At 28.2% G+C, this 18019-nt stretch overlaps 1 protein-coding gene across 2 annotated transcripts in view; it reads right to left on the bottom strand.

Annotated features, from left to right (window-relative positions):
- The window catches only part of LOC107446262 (A-type potassium channel modulatory protein KCNIP1), a 93576-nt gene that overhangs the window by 32966 nt on the left and 42591 nt on the right, over positions 1–18019 (bottom strand). For both annotated transcript variants that reach the window (XM_071187664.1, XM_071187665.1), the window contains exon 3: positions 2023–2100. In XM_071187664.1, coding sequence (XP_071043765.1) covers positions 2023–2100 — 78 coding nt within the window. The remainder of the gene's footprint in view (positions 1–2022; positions 2101–18019) is intronic.

Genomic DNA, 18019 nt, shown 5'->3' with positions numbered 1-18019 from the left:
ATCCAGTTAACCAATCTAAAAATAATATTTCAATCATTTTTCATTCAAATAATTTCTCTGTCACAGCTTGTGATTGCATTTCATTAGAATCGGTTTTGTCTATAAAATGTATAAGCTTCACTGTTGACCAGGGCCCACGCTAAGCATTCGTCACCTATCTGTAAAATCGTAAATTTAGCGATTAAAATTGTGTTTTGGGGAAAGTATTGGCGAATAATTTTTTTCTGCTGGAAAGAAAAATATATATTTAACTCGATCCTCAAAATTACGTCAAAATGAATTTTTCTAAACAAATCAGTATTTTTTATTCCATTGCAGTAATTTTCGGTAGATGCGCCGCATGTCCAATTAGATTTGAATCCAAGTAATATAAGCCTGAAACAAACTACCGTAAAATAGTTTTCAGGGGGGGGGGGAATTGATCATAAAAATAAAGAGATCATAAAAATATTCGATAAGATCATAAACATAAAAATATAAGATTTGCATTTGGCAAAGACTTTCGAAAATTGGCGAATACTTTTGATATGTGGCTAATTTATTGGCTAATAATTTGAAATCCTTAGCGCGGGCCCTGGTCGACCATAACCTAAAATGAAAGTCTCACATTAGTTATTTGAGGAACATATAAAGATTTATTTTAACTGAATTTTATCAAGAAAAATTGTGAGTTCAAATGTTTTACGAAACACATATAGTGCATGAGCAAACACAATAGTTAGCTATGGAATCTCTGTATGGGGCGGAGATTACAACAATAATATTAGCTGTTTAATCAAAATCCGAAACAAATTTATAAATGTTTTCATATAGCAATTTTTCAATCTCAGTTAAAAATTATCGCTGTCTTAAAATTTTTCCATTAAATCATCTATTTGTTTATAAAATTTAAATTTATTTTAAAATTTTTTCTTTAATTCATGAAACAGGAGTATAATACAGTCTTAGATAAATTAATTGTGTCTTTGTATTCCTTTTGCTCATAAAGAAATTCTGCTTAAATTTTTTATGTATAGGATTTAAATTGTACGATAATTTACCTCCACTAATAAAATGAGAAACTTCTATTTTAAGTTACAAGAAATTGTTAAAAGCATTTACTGGATAGCACAGAAAATTTCATTAGTTTCTTTCCAGAGTTTCTGGTTTTATGTCATAAATTCCGACTCAGGACACTGCAAGTCTCATGTATTGTGTTTTACTATGCAAATGTTAGTTCATCCTCCAATTACGTCATGTGATTTCGGCTGATGCTTAACATTTTAAAAATATTGTAATTTGATTTTCATTTATTTAAAGACTTCGAATAACTGATGTGATTTTTTTAATCATTTTTTCGTTAATTTATAAGTTTTCTTATCTGCATCTCAATCTATTGGAAAATATTTGAAACAGAAGCATAGAGAGGATAAATATATGCATAATTTATGATTTATTTATGAGAATTATAAATTTATGAAAACTGTCGATGACATACAACCTGTATATATTGAAGTTTTGTTTATAAACTTTAGACCATAGTTGCGTAGCGAAGCATATAACCATGGTTTAAAAAATATTCTCTTTAAATGATTTATGAGGTCAGATTTAACGGTTAAAGTTTTATGACTGTGTTTAAGGATACTCTTTGAAATGATTGACCAAGAATATTACAAACAGGACCTGATCTAGAAAATCCGGGGTCCTAGGAGCAAAACTATAGGGAGCCCCCTGATTGTTACTTTAAACCAAATTTGCATTTTGTTCAATTATAAAGTGTTTTTAAATTATTTACAACACGAGTAAATTGCGATATATTAATAAATTTAAATTTATACTTATTTAAATTTTTGTTAACTTATATTTCTAATAGACAAATTCTTCAGAAAAACATAAATAGAATATATTTGTAACAGTCAGAGGGTCCACAGAAAAGATGGAGCCCTAGGCCTCTCAGGCCTTATGATTAATCAGGCATTGATTACAAAGAATTTTTTCTTAATTTAAGTAAATTTTTTAGTGTGAACATATAATATTTCTTACTTTTATTGGCCCAGTAGCGCATATTTTTCACTTCTGGAACATCTTGCTCTTCTGGTTTGTTACCATTTAAAGCTGTATCTAAAATATTAAAGAGATTCATAATATATAACTATACTAAGAGCAATTAGATTATCAATAGAAATAAACTCTTAAAATGTAACAAAAACGCAGTAAGCATTTAAAATCTGGTTTGTATCATAAAAAGAAATTAAACCGTTGAAAATAGGTTTGAATTGTGATACTTGCAAAAATATAGAAATCCAGTAGTTAAGGAGCAAAAATAAGATTCGAGAAGAAAAAAAAATTCCGTCGAAGTTTTTATTATTATTTATTTTAAGAAATTCTTTTGGTTATGTCTCAGTATGGATTAACTAAGTTTTTCTCCTCTGGGGAAGTGAGCGTCGTCTCCTAGGTCAAAAAACGCAACTCAAAATAGTTTTTTTTTGAAGACGTTTCACAAGCAATGCTCTTACATTAAATGAGTACCAATGTAATATGTTTTGTTCGTAATATGTTATGTGCATCTAATATGCATAAGTGACCCATAGTGAAATGTTACCTAAATTGTCAACTTTCAAAAAAATTTCATTGCTTGCCAAAATTAATGTTGAATGAAGTAAAAAAACATTTTGGTAATATTATTGTTTGAAAAATGGCTACTTTCTTGATTCTTAGACGACCTTTTTTTCACTAATAAAATACTGTATACGATTTTACTATTCTCAGCCCCCCCTTTTTTTTGCTGTAGGTCGCGTTGGTCAAGAATCGTGAAATTGTTTTTTTTTTTTTTTTTTTTTTTTTTTTTTTTTTAAAGTTTGTTTTGTCCTCACTAAAAATAATGGTGTTCTTGATAGGTAGAAATTATTTTTGGCTCTATTTTTCTATCAATGGCAACTTCTTTAAGATCTTTGAGATAATCCTTATTACTTATGTGTTATTCAACCACGTTAAATAGTTATTTCGAACGAAAATAAGGCGACGACAAATTATCATTAAAAAATGATCTTTAATAATAAAACTACCAGTCGGATTGTGTTACATTAATAATAGTGAAAGTTCAATTTAAATACCTAAACATCCAAAGAGTTGTTATAACATGAAATGCGTGTACAAAAATATGGTTAATATTTTTATATAAAAATGAAGTACTGAACTCCTTTTGACAATGCATGAAAAAGAAAGAGGAAACTGCTAGAATGATTGGTAATAAAACACATGATTTTTAAATTGTTTGTTAATTATTTTTATAAAATACCATTTCAAATAATGCGATCTAAGAGACGAGACTTTAAAAGTAGCTAACAATATCATGTGATTTCCACAGGTTATGATTTGAAAATAAACCCTCCAAAACAGAAGAGAAAGGAAACAAATTAATTATGATTGATAGTTAAAAAGGAATTTTCAGATTGTGAATGAATACACATGTGACTGCTTTTTGCATGAAACTGCCATTTTTGCTTATGATTACCAATATTTCATCTAGATCACGACTACCTAGGATTAGAATCTTTCGGAAAGAATTGGGGCTGGAAAATAACAAATGTAGAATACTATCCTTTATTTTTACAAGCAAAAAACCTGCTTCCTAGTCACATTTAATGATTATATTTTGTAAATGTAACAAAGGTAGTAGAGCCACTTGCAGCTTCCAAAAATTGGATATGAAATTCTCTACAATTAGGAAAAATTGTAAACGACTTTCGTGTATCAATGTTTTTGCAGAAGAAGATACTGATAATAATGATGAAAATGATTATGGCAATTTACAAGCATTCTTGATAAACGATGAAGAAAATACAATTAGGGGTATTGTTATTAGTAGGTAAGAAATGTTTTTGTTAAAATGTGGAAGAACTAATTGAATGATTGAAATATAAAAAAATAGATATATTATGCATTGAAAGGGTCATTTCTTCCTGTTATAAGCTTTTTTTCTTCTCTAAAAACTAACTTTATTTTTTGAATAAAACAATTACAGACCTGGCAACTTTATATTGTATATTAGAGCATATAACTACAGAATATTGAGCAATTATTAATAATTGAAAATCAGCTTAAATCTACTCAAATTAATTCGTTATCAATTTGATGGACTCTGATTCAATATAAATATTTCGTATTTTGTCCATATTATAATAAATAATATATATTAAATATAATAAAATATTATATATTAAATATAATAAAATATTATATATTAAATATATTATATTAAATATATTAAAATTTATTACTATTATTACAATGCTTACTATATGACACTGGTTTGAACCATCTTACACTGTCTATATGCAACTAATCAACGCTTCCATTAATTTCTTTTTGCTAGTAACTCCTATAATTTTGAAAATTTGTCTTGGAGTTTGTGACTTTGAACTACATTTTATATTGTTATTTGGAATGCGACCGCTATCTTTACTTTAAAATATTTCAATTTTTGAAGAAATTTTTTGTACCTAAAACTTTAACCGTATTGGCGCATTTTGACTATTGACTAAATTATCTATCCTATATTTAAAATAATAACTAAATGAAGAAGCAGCATAAATTGTGGCGTTAATTTTAACTACCCACTACTAATAATTTACAATATACCAAACTCACCAATCAATCTTTTGGCAACTGGCTTATTAGGTTTCAATATTTTAGAAAGGTGTAATAAAATCTAGAGTTCAATATAGAAAAACTTTCCACAATTTCTGAGAAATTTGGGCTGTAACGATATTTTAAAACTCCAATGATTTCTTTTTACGTTTTGTCTTTCCTTAGCAAGGGTGTAATTAAGTTATATACAAATTAGGTGTGGTGGGTCACTCAAATGATTAAAATATACCTTTTTGATAATTTTAATTAATTCTGAAAATATCTATATTGTTTCTAAAATTTAACTCATGTTTATCTTTTATTGTTACAGATGCTGTGTGATGTTGGTGATTGCCATATTTTGTTTTATTTAATATTTTATAACCGTCGTTGAACAGCCGATCTAATTTTTTGGTTTACGACTACTAATGTTCAACTCCGTATCCTTGTAATTTTGAACCCAATCCAGAAGACAAGGGAACTCGTGGATCAAGTATTGGGAGAAATTTGCCTTCGTGGAGAACTTTTTGATGGAACTAACCGCATTACATGGAGAGGAAGACCACGAGAACCTCCCGTTACGTACGTTAAAGGAGGATTTTTTAAAATGATGTATAATTGATTCTTTAATTTCAGTTTACTTTATTGTATTGCAAGTAATGATCAGGTAAAACATTCCTAAAATTTCATATTTCTAACACAATCAAGTGTGTTTATTCTGCAATTATGTACCTAAATTCAAAATTAATAACACACTTTTAATTTGATTTGAGAATTTATAGTTCTCATCAAATATAATTGTGTTATTATGAAGAAGTTCATTTAATAAACAAAGTTTATTGCAATAATTTTTATTCATTTACACAAATTATTAAGTGTTTTTTAGTATTATATGTAGGATTTTACTAAGGTTATACACTGCCGTGTCATAGAAAAACTAACATATAACTAACTAACGTGTAAGCGACATAAAATTCAAAATTGAGATTTTTATACATTTGGCGTTTTTGTATAAAAATCTGTCTATTGATAAAAAAAATGTTTCTCAAAAACAAATTTCGTTTCATCAGTATTTGAAATTCGATTTTAAAGTTCAATAAAAAAAAATTAGTTGTCAACCCACTTTTTTCGAAATCTACCGTGAAGCACTTGCGTTGTTTTTTTAATTCCACTGCAATACGGGTTAAACAAAATAGTTATACAAAATTTTTCTTTGTGTAACATAAAATCAAACTTATATTTCGTTCGAAGAAGTTTCCTTTTAGTTTAACAAGAGAAACCTCATAAGCGAAAATCTATCAATTTAACAGAATTTCCCCCTCCATTCTATAAAGAAAGTATATAAATTTATCAGGATTCCTCTGTTTATACGCCCGATGAAAATTTGATAAAAAACACTGAAATTCTTTGTTCTGTCAACTTCTAAATAAGTTACAAAGCATTGGGTTAAATGTTATTTATCCTTCATTTATTTTGATAAGATTCTGGCAAAAAAGTAACTTCTCCGTATTATTATTTTTTTTTTGTTGCTAAAATAAAAGCATTTTCTTATTTTGGGTGAAAAATAATAAATTCATAAAAGTGGGTGAATTGATAAATGTGTTTAGTACAAATTGCCTTTATTATTCTTAATAACTTCGTAAATTTCCACTGGCTAATTATGGAAAATTTGTGATGCATATGTTACCGGCAAAGTATGAAACGCCGGCATTGTATAGAATGACTAGGCATTGTATAGAATGCCTGACGTTTTTAGGCAAAGTATTACATGCGAGAAGTATTGCATACTTTGCCTAGGCATTGTATAGAATGCCTAGGCATTCTATACAATGCCGGATGCTATTTAGACAAAGTATGAAATAAACGTCCTGTTGAGGTTATTATGTAAATGATGTGCATGTTACAGTGAATGAGCGAAGTCGGTGGTTGTTGACTTTCATCGGTGAATGTTGACATTTACATAGTGGCTTTGGTGAATGCCAGAAATATTTATTACATCCGATTTGATATTAATTTATTCGTGGATATAATTACATTTATTCGATATTTTAATACTTACTGACGATAGATTAGAAGAAACATCAGTGTTTGGAGTATCGGGCAAATGTATACCGGGCAGTCTCCCTTTAATGATGCTTTTACTTATTGTGTCTTTTTTTGTATCTTTGGAAAGAAATTTTATAGAACTAATTCAGTAATNATATCGTGGGTTTATAAGCTATCTTAAAAGAATAATACCAGGACTAATTGCAATTCACTGTGTCATCCACCGACAACACCTTGTAGCGAAAAATTTGAGTGATAGATTGCCCCAATCGCCTCAATTTATGATTAACGCAGTTAATAAAATAAGAAGCAATGTTTTGAATACCCGTTTATTTGCACTATTGTGCGATGAAAATGATGAAGATTTCCAACGACTACTCTTGCATACTGAAGTACGCTGGTTGTCGAAAGGTGCATGCTTATCGAGATTTTATTCACTTTTCGAATCAGTGATAGAGTGTCTGGAAACTAAAACACCAGATTTAAAAGAAAATCTGATCAAATATAAAGCGGATATTGCGTACTTAACAGATTTATTCATAAAATTCAATGACGTTAACTTGCAGTTACAAGTGGACAGCCTTAATTTAATAAAAACAAAGGGGGTAATTTCGGCTTTTCTTGGTAAATTGAAATTAGCACCAACGAGGAACTAACTGAAGGTGGAATTTAAAAAAAGGCTATCAAACACTTTGGCTGCAGGCAGAAATCCCCGAAAAATATCCTGAGCTATGGGAAATTGTGAGAAAATTTTTGATAGCGTTTCCCTCGTCATATCTTGTCGAAAGAAGTTTCAGTGCCGTTACCAACCTGCTGTTAACAAAAAATATTGCAGATTGAACATCACAGAATGGGGAGATTTGAGATTACTTCTTACAAAACTGAAGCCAAATATTGATAATTTGCTGTCAATTCATCAAGTACATCAGTCTCATTAAAAGTATGACTATTTTTTATTGTTGATTTACATTTCAGAGTTCATTGTTGATTTTTTGTCAATTGTTGATTGTTTGTAATAATAAATGTTTATAATTTTGTATAACCACAAGTATTATTTTAATAAATAGGACACAAGAAAATGTGCTACTTTTTCTCCCTTCTTAGCACCCCCAATTTAGGGCGATATTTCTTAGGAGTTTTGGGAATACAGTAGAAATGTAGCAGCAGGGGGTCTACCGAAAATAGTAAAACTTTGAAAGTGGTCCACGAGAAAAAAAAGTTTGGGAACCTCTGGTGTAGGGTATACCGGGCAAAAGTGCCACTGCCCGGTATACATTGGCCCGGTATACCCTACTCTGATGTTTCTTCTAATCTATCGTCAGTAAGTATTAAAATATCGAATAAATGTTAAACTATCGATTTCGGTCATTCACAGCAACATGCATTTCTCAAAAATAAGAATTTTATTATGAAAAAATACTGAGAGTGCCATTGAAAGACATTTATTCAAAATGTGGAAAGAAAATTACAAAGTTATGCAAAACAAAATTTATGCCTTTCTTAGTAAGGGAAACAAAATTTTCATGTAAAAAATATGAAATTAACCTACTTGTTGCTATATGGCAGGCTTGTATGACATTTTGAATAGCATTTCATTAAATTTTTCCATGTTAATTTCATTAAATTCCTCCATTTCCATGTAGCACAGTAAAGAAATAATTTTTGTTCTTAGTCAAAAGTCACGAGCCACGCGTTGAAAGTCACAAGCCTTCCCAAGTGATATTTGAAGCGAATCGGAGATGTATTTTATACTTTGCCGGTTTCTCATTTGGCAATCTATAGAATGCCTAGGAAATGTGTGGAATATAAATCATTTCATACTTTGCCGGCTAATTTTAGGCCTTCTATACAATGCCTAGTCATTCTATACAATGCCGGATTTCATACTTTGCCAGTAACACATACAAAGAAAGTCTATGTCAGTTAACAGGGCTCCCCTATCTGTACTATAAAAAAAGTTATTTTATTTTATTTATTATTTTGTTTAGACAAGGAGTCCGATATCGCTAACAGAATTCCTCTATATGTATTATAGAGAATTCTGTTTTTTTAAAGGCTTGATGGTTAACAGGATTCCTCTGTCTGTAGTATAGAGAAAATCTGTACCAGATAACATATTTTCTCTGTCTATACTAATCGGAAATTATGTTGCATACAAATAAATTCTGTAGATTTAACAGATTTTTCTTTTTACAAGCTACAGTAGAAAGCTTGTAGGTTACCTAACAGAATTTTTCCGTTAATTTTACAATTGCTTAAAGTGTTAACTCTGGGAGAGAACTGATTTTCCATATTATTGATTTATCGAAATTTAGTAATCCTCAGAACGTAATTCTCAGAAATGGACATTAGTAATCCTCAGAAATGGACATGAACCGTTCTTCTTACTTAGTCTTCAAATAATAATGAGTTAATTAGAATTGTCTTTAAAGCATAACTTTACAAAATTGTCCATTTCTTCGCCAGGCTCATTTCTTCGATTTAAATGGCAGAGCTTAAAATTTATTCAGTTGCCCCTTTTAATGAAAAGTGCACGTCGTATTAAATTAAGACTCAAAATGATGTCTGTTTTAGAAAGAAAAACTTAGAACCCGGAAGGGAAAACTTGGGATTGTCATATTGAGATATTAGCAAAGCAGTTAAAAAAAAAAAAAAAAAAAAAAAAAANAAAAAAAAAAAAAAAAAAAAAAAAAAAAAAAAAAAAAAAAAAAAAAAAAAAAAAACTTAATTGGCAAATTTTTTTTCTGAATTTAAAGCCCTAACTACTGGCTTATGAGGTGACTATAAAAAACTCCTAATGAAAAGAAATATGTGCAATTAATAGTATAAAATTTAAATCACATTAAACTGAATATAGAATTAAAATGAACTTTTAATACATTTGAAAATGCATTGTTCCTATAATTTTAATTATGTTCCTTTTATGAAGTTAGTACAAAATAATAACAGTGGTCAATTTTACAAATTTTATAAAAAAATTGAAGCATAAAAATTTTGATATGAAAATATTAAGTCTGTAAGTAATATAGGTCTATCATGAAACAAATTAGTTCCAGTTGAAAAATTCAGTATAATGAAAAGTTTTGTTTTAGGGAGATAAGATATTTTTGTAGTTATTTAAATCAATGTCACAAAATTTTTAGTCTGTCTGATACGTTCAAAAGTATCTAATTATAACTTTGAATTAAACATGAAATTGCAGAAGTATTTGAAATGAGACATACCCCTTCATACTGAATTCTAATGTATAAGTTATGGCAGGTATGAATAATTAGTTAATAATTTACATTGAAATAATTCAAAAGCTGGTTTTAGACTTGAAAAACTGATTTAAATGTCGAGAATCGGTTTAAATCGTGAAACTGGCAAAATCATAAGATGAGAATGAACTAGTCGTGAAAGAATACTTTTGAAACTTTGCAGCATAAAATTTAAATCAAGTTGAAAATTGATTAAAAAATTAAAATGTATTTTGTTGCATTTGAAAATGTATTACTTCTTTGATTTTAGTTGGGTTCTTTTGTATAGGATTAGTTCAAAATAATAACTGTAGGCAATTTTACAAATATTCGTAAAATTTTTACGAAATTTTTATTTTTTCGTAAATTTAAACTAAATAAAAATTTTGTAGAGAAAATACAGTCAAGTCTCTTTAAAACAAAACCGATTGGTTTCAGCTGAAAAATTTGCTGTTGTGAAAAATTTCGTTATAAGAAGGTTAGAGATTTTTGCAGTTATTTTGAAAAAATGTCACGAATTTTTAAGTTTAAAAGTAAAATTAAGGAATTCTAATTAAAAAATTAAGTAATGAAAATAATATTTCTCGACATTTGAATTAGAACAATAATTTTTTTCCATAAAAAAGGTATTGGTTAAAATTGGATCTTAATGGGATTCTTCCAAAATGTACTAATTTGGCACAACCTTGTCGTGTTTATTTTTACCGACTGTGAAGTCTCGTTAAAAGGAAACCAATTGATTTCAGTTGAAAAATTTGCTGTTGAGAAAAATGTCGTTAGATGAAGGTTAGAGATTTTCGTAGTTATTTTACGAAATATCACGAAATTTTAAGTTTAAAAGTTAAAATTATGAACTCTAATTTAAAAGTAAGTAATGTAAATAATATTTCTTGACATTTAAATTAGTAAAATAATTTTTTTCAATAGAAGGAAATTAGTTAAAATCATAATATTAATAAACAGTGGCTATTATAATCAAAAAATTAGATCTTAAGGGTATTCCTCCAAAATGTACTAAATTGGCATAACCTTGTGGTGCTTATTTTTACCGATGGAAAAATATCTATTGAAGGGTTTGTGTACTATATTAAAGTAAAAACAACAGTTCATCTTCAATTTCCATCACCAATTTTTTAAAATAATGAAAACATGTAATTGGTACGCTTCTAAACTGTCAAAAGATTGAGAAATAATTGATTGAAATTAATAGGATGTTAAATTATGTTTTTCAGCAGATCAACTTCAAAAATGTTGTTCATGTTAACAATCATCTTATATTACTTGTGCCAAATAATCTTTTATTTTCAACATTTTAATGATAATTAAAATCCAGATTAATGTTTATAAATATATAATAACACTAATGAACAAAAATCTAACAATTTAACAATGTTAAGTACTATTTATAAATTTTATTATTTCAACCATTAATATTCCATTGAAGGATTAAATTATTACTGTAATTTAAGTATTGAAAATATCTAATAATTTAAAGTGAACAAAACATAAAAAAATGCATCTGAAATAATTGTAAAGAAAAAAAAACCTTTATTAGGAAAGAAAAGGTAAAGATAAAAAAAAAATCACTGCACGATTCGCTTTTAGGTGGGTTCTCGGCCGTTAGACGAATACACCGTTACCGAAGGGGAGATATAACTAGTTTATAAAGTATGCTTGAATTTTCATGAATATTTCTCGAAATTGATTGACTAGAGTAGTCTATTGTTTTAATGGGTGAACTTCCTTAAGGTATATAACTAATATATACTAAGCTTCATACTAAAGGGATTTTCCAAAATTGTTGTCTCTCCTTGTAAGATAAGAGAACCAGTAATAATAGTTGATACTTATAATTAACAACAAAACCATCACAGAAAACGTCAGTTTAAGATCTAATACATTATATTTACGGTAGGTATTTGACATTAGATTTTTAAAATGATTGCATTTATGCAAGGTTAAAATCATCAACGTCTGTCACTCATTAAAAGCCTGACAGACTTTATATTGAAGTATGTAACAAAGAAATATTGATGTATGTAACATGGAAATATTGAGTTTAGAAGGATGATTCCGAAATTAAAGCAAAACAATTCATATTAAAACCAATGTGATTATTAAAGTGAGTCTCCTAACTAGCCTGCGATAAAATCGCCTACAAGTCATTTTTCTGAGAAACTGTTCAATTGATTTCAAAAATTTTTCTTATTATTTTTATATTTATTTATTTAATTATTTATTTTGTTTATATATTTATTTGTAATTCTTACTTCTCGAATTCCTTAACACAAGATTTTTTTTTAAAATTCGATAAATTAGAAGTTAGGCAATAAGGATTGTCATGTAATGTTTATCAAAAAAAGTTACTCTTAAGTGTAAAAAAAATTAAAGCTGTTTTTGGAATTCCTATAGCTTACGTTTATCTCTTCAATTTTCATTATTTCTGAAGAAAGTTGAAATTTCTGCTCGGCGAATTCGCTCTTACATGTGCCTGTTTCTGGAAACATTCGCATTATTGATTCCAATGATAACGCATAATAAAAGAATTCTATGCAAAGGAAAATGACTCATTTCAAACTCTTCTTCTTTGTAATATGTATAACATCATTTTTAATTAAAATTCATCATCATGTACTTTTAAGGATAGAATTCAATATGAAGGGAAAGAAATCATTTCAAACACTTTTTTATATTATTTATAACTTCATTTTAATTAAACCTCATCGTCATATATTTCTGACAATAGAATTGTGAAGATAAATGACTCATTTACAAACACTTCTTTATAATATGTATAAGTTCATTTTTAATTAAAATTCATCATTATATACATTTAACGATCGAATTCTATATGACAGGAAATGACTCAATTCAAGCACTCCTTTGCAATATGTATAACTTCATTTTTTATTAAAATTAATCACTATATACTTTAAACGATCGAATTCTATATGACTGGAAATGACTCAATTCAAACACTCCTTTGCAATATGTATAACTTTATTTTTAATTAAAATTCATCACTATATACTTTAAACGATCGAATTCTATATGACTGGAAATGACTCAATTCAAACACTCCTTTGTACTATGTATAACTTCATTTTTAATTAAAATTCATCATTCTATACTTTTAACTGCAGAATTCTGTGCGAAGAGAAATAACTCATTTCAAAAACTCTTTTAATATGAGTATTTGCATTTTTAATTAAAATTAATCATTATATACGTTAAATAATAGTAATGTTATGAAAAATATATATTTTTGAACTTAACACTCCGATTAAAAATTGAGGAACATTTATTTAAGTAATTACAAAAATTCTCCGCGTTATGAAATTTTTCTCTACAGCGAATAATTGGTTTCGTTATGAAGAGGTTAAACTAAATTCTAAATAAATAAAAAACTTTACTGCAAAATTTGTAAAATTTCTCACTGTTATTATTTTGAACTATCTCCATATAAAAAAACTGAACTTAGTAGCGCGACACCCCATAGTGGCCTAATGTGCCCATCTCAGTTTTTTTGACCTTGAGCTATGAAGGGGAGGGGGGCTAAAGAAGATGTTCCAATTGGGTGGTCAGCGGAGTCTCTACATAAATGAACCCAATTAAAATTCAAGTAGCATTACATCTTCAAACGCAGCAAAATAAATTTTAATTCTATGTTGAATGTGATTTAAATTTTATGCTACAATGTTATACGCGTAACATGAAAATTCCGTATAACGTATAATTTTAGAATTAACGCATATCACTGGGCCGGGATAGCCTGGTCGGTAGGGCGCTGGGCCCATGTCCGAGAGTTCGTGGGTTTGAATCCCGCCAGTCGAAGAGTAAATGGTGACTGATGAAAATTACGATCTGTGGATGTATGAATGAGTTCGCCATATAAGCGGGTGTGACGTATGGGTGTGGCAGAAGCCTAATTCTTGGCGAAAGATGGCGCCACTGGAAAACAAGAAAAATTGCACCCCTCTGCCTAAAAAGGCAACGTCAACAACGCATATCACTAGAATTCTGTCGGAAGGAGCATGAATTTAAATTTTAATATAAATTTATTTTTATATACTTTTAAACTTAATACACTGCCTAAAAACGTTGTATCATTTCCTTAAGTAATTGTAAAAATTATTGATCTTTGTAAAACAGTTTTTTTTTCTCTATCGAATTTTTCAACTGATTTATTTTATTGTAGAGAATTTAAATATCAAGTTTTCAAAGACTACAAATCTTGGAGAATAAAAATCACTTTTAACCACTAATCGAGAATTAAATAAACTTGGTCTTAAATTGATCACGAAGACAAAAAAAAAAAATTCCAAAAAATTTCTTATTATATCTAAAAGGATTCAACTTTAAGTCAACAATGTTTTGTCAAGACAAAAAGAATGTAAGAAGCGATAAAAATTGCTGACGGATAAAAAGAGCTCAACTAAGAAGGAATCACCAAAATAAGCTCCGATGGAATTTCCTGATACATGATCAACATTCTTCACCATTTGCGTTTTCTTTATGCTTTTTTGTACTTTTGATAATAGTGTCATTCAACATCAAAGAAAAGGTTGAAAATAAAAGAGTCGATTGTGAGAAATAGTACTTCATCATTTTTTGAATGTATTTTTTTTTTCACAGAAATGTAGAGCAATAAAATTATGTCGATTTGTCGTTTTGATTTAAAACTACATTTTTAACCAGCTACACATATATTACATATTACAAACTACATCTTAATTTTTTTTAAGCGAATGAAGTTTTTAATCAAGTAATACTCATTTGACCGTTTTTAGATTATTTAAAACTTAATTTAAGGTTTAAACTAATGAAAATAAATTGGATGATTTGAAATTTTTTAATGTAAATAATGCAAAAATAAAGATATTGCTCAAAAATCTAAATGCAGACATATGTATAACATTATACTACCTTTAAAAAATACTGATAGCAAAATTGTATTTATCAAAAAGAAAAATGAATAGAAAATCTAAAATTCCACGCTCCTTTTAAATCTCATATTGTGATTGGTTGCTGGCGTTGTATTTTGCATAATTCAAAATGGGCTGTCAAACAAAGTAAATATCCTCCGTTAGTTTATTTGCGAAAATTAAATAAAAATAATTAAAAATTTATTTAGAATTTTCCTTTCTCGTCTTCACAGCTTTGACAGTTGGGAGGACCTCTTAATTCCATGTGGCGAGCAGGTAAAAAAACGTTTTAAAAAATATTAAAATTTGATCGTAACACAAAACTGTAATTTTGTCAAATTTTTTCATACTTAGAGAGGAAAACAAAAATAGTTTCAGCTATATGACAACCTATTACAAATATAAATTGATGATTGTAAATTGCTGAAACATTTTTCGTTAATGAATAAATCTGCTTCTAAGACATTTTATTTATTTCTTCTTTTACAAAAATTATGACGGGGAAGCCATTACCAACAACAAATTATAATAGTAAAAAGTTGTCTTAGATCCTAATCAGGACACTTTACTTCTCTAAATTACATTTAATCACAAAAACGTTTAATTTATTATTACTATTTTCAAATGAAGTTTACTTCAAATGAACTTTTTAATTATTAAATATTTAGATCAACAAAAATACTTTTTAATACATATAATAAACGGTTTAAAAACAAATTTAATAACAACGTTTCAGAGCAGAATTTCCTAATTTTTTTTCGGTAACGGAACACTAATTAATTGTCCTTCTTTTGACGAAACCCCGACTTACTAAATATAGTTTATTAGCAATTGCAAGCACATTAATTTATACTACTACTTGACAATTAATTATTTTGAAAATATTTAATGCGAAAAATTGAATTTTTTTATTATTTTAATAAAAAAAAGTCTGAAAATCAGGTTCTTTGTCCGGCATTTAAATTAGCAGACTTGCAGCAACATTTAGTTTATCTCTAAATCATGTTTTCAATGCTGAAAATAATAATATACAAATAATAAGCTGAAAGTGAGATTAAGATTAGCTCGATTATGATTTCTCTGAAATGAAAAGAAAAAGAGAACTGTTATAAATTTTGAGAATGCATATCCAAGAAACATATTTTTTTATTATTAAATTTATTTTATTTTGAATTAAGAAGCTGGATGGAAAATATTAATGCAATTTCATATAAATGCATAACATATATATATATAGAGAGAGAGAGTTAGAGATATAAGTTCAAAATGAAGATAAAACAAAGGAAAATTACAGACATATGAAAAAAGAAGAAGAAGAATGAAAAAAATGACAAGCAACTGGGGAAAAAAAATAATCCGGAAAAAAAGGATAAATTTCTTTAAAAAATCCGGAAAATAAAAGATATAATCTTTTCATCTGCCCACACGATTATATCCGCAGAAAAGAGTGCTTTCTAAAATTTATCAATATAGACGAAGTAAAATATATCAATACAATAGTGTGAGGAGCACTCAAAAATTTTTTACAGAAATTGCAACAAATAAAAAATAGAACACAATAAGTAAAAATAACAAAAAACAGAAAATAAAATGTAAAGAAAAAAACAGAATAAAACAAAATCTATAAAGTGAGTAGCGAATTCAAATGAACTTACATGAACGGGAAAGTTTTCAAGAATGATTTAAAATATTTTCATAACAAGATTGCCAGATTGCAAAATATGAAAACAAAAGCGCAAATTGAGCGTAACTAGAGGAGTTTTGTTTATGTATATATATGTATATATATCCGCTTGAATTTACGTTTAAATGTGAATTATATCTTTAATATTTATGTGTTTTAATGGGTTCTTTATTCCTGCATTCGGTGATTATACTACTCTTTTTATGAATCAAGAAGAAATATGGATTATTGTTATTATGCGATCTATTGTATATATGATTTCCATGCGTGTGATTTTTTTAGTTAAGTTTTTATTATGCTTTCTACTCTAAATAGTTTATTTTCTTAAAAAAATTGTTTATAAATATTTCTAGCCATATGTAAATTCTCAAAAAATATAACTCTCATAATTTAATATGACTCCAGTTTCAAATGAATACCACGTTGCAAAAAATTTAAATAATTCACCAAGTATCCATCTCTACATTAGTATTGAAGTAGTACATGATCTGGATTTTACTTGATTTGGATAAAAAGAAATATTTTTTACAAATTGCTTATTGTTGTTTCTAGTTGAAATCATAATTGTAAAAAGTTTCTTTTAACCTTCTCAAGCAGTGACAAAAAATGTGATTTTTGCTTAGAAATATATAGCTTAAAAAATATAAATTCATAAAAGCGATAATTAATTTTTTATACAAAAAATCAATTAATTAAGCTTAATTTTTAATCATTAAGTTACTGTAAATCATTACATAAAAGAATTAAACAGATGCTGAAATTCCTCGCATTGGTTGTGATGTGGAATTTTCGAGTAAGGGGTGTTAGTTCAAGTGCTGTTTACGTTATCTGACCAGGATCAAAGTGAAGTGGCATTCATAGTATGACTGTTAAAATATAGAGCCTTAGAAAACGAAATTGTTAGTGCTTGCAATTATTTCAAGTGAGAAAAATGTTGCTCTCTTCGTATATCTGTTTAGGCAGAGGGATACGATTGTTCTTTTTTTCCAGTGGCGCCGTCTATGACCAAGAATTCGACTTCTGCCACACCCGTTTATAGGGCGGACCCATTCATGCATCCATTCATTCATCCACAGATCTTAATTTTGACCTGAATCAGAGAACGATTGATCTCCAATCCAGTGCCCCCATAGGTATTGATTTGTTTTGGGAACATGGAGGACTTTGCGACTCGAGAGATTTAACGTGCATCAGTCACCATTTACTGTACGAGGAGTCTTCGGCCTCGGATATGGGTCCAGCGCCCTACCGACCAGACTATCCCGGCCTAAAAATACTGCTACCAGTTATTATTATTACGATTGGAAAGAGAGATCATAAAAGGTAGACTCGAATGCTTTGAGTTCTCAAATAAATTGATTTTTTTATGATGCCTCATTTGCTCCTCTCGACCGCTATGGTGATATAAAACCACTTTATTTGATGATTGAATGTATTAAGCTTTGCTTTTTTATTATCCTTATTTCCAAATCCCAATAATGATTGAATGAAGCTAAAGAGACTTTTTTTTTGTATTT

The sequence above is a fragment of the Parasteatoda tepidariorum genome, chromosome X1, assembly GCF_043381705.1.
Source record: "Parasteatoda tepidariorum isolate YZ-2023 chromosome X1, CAS_Ptep_4.0, whole genome shotgun sequence".
In the NCBI taxonomy this organism is placed as follows: Eukaryota; Metazoa; Arthropoda; class Arachnida; order Araneae; family Theridiidae; genus Parasteatoda; species Parasteatoda tepidariorum.
Note: the sequence above shows the minus strand (reverse complement) of the source record. Positions and strands in the feature narration are given on the sequence as shown.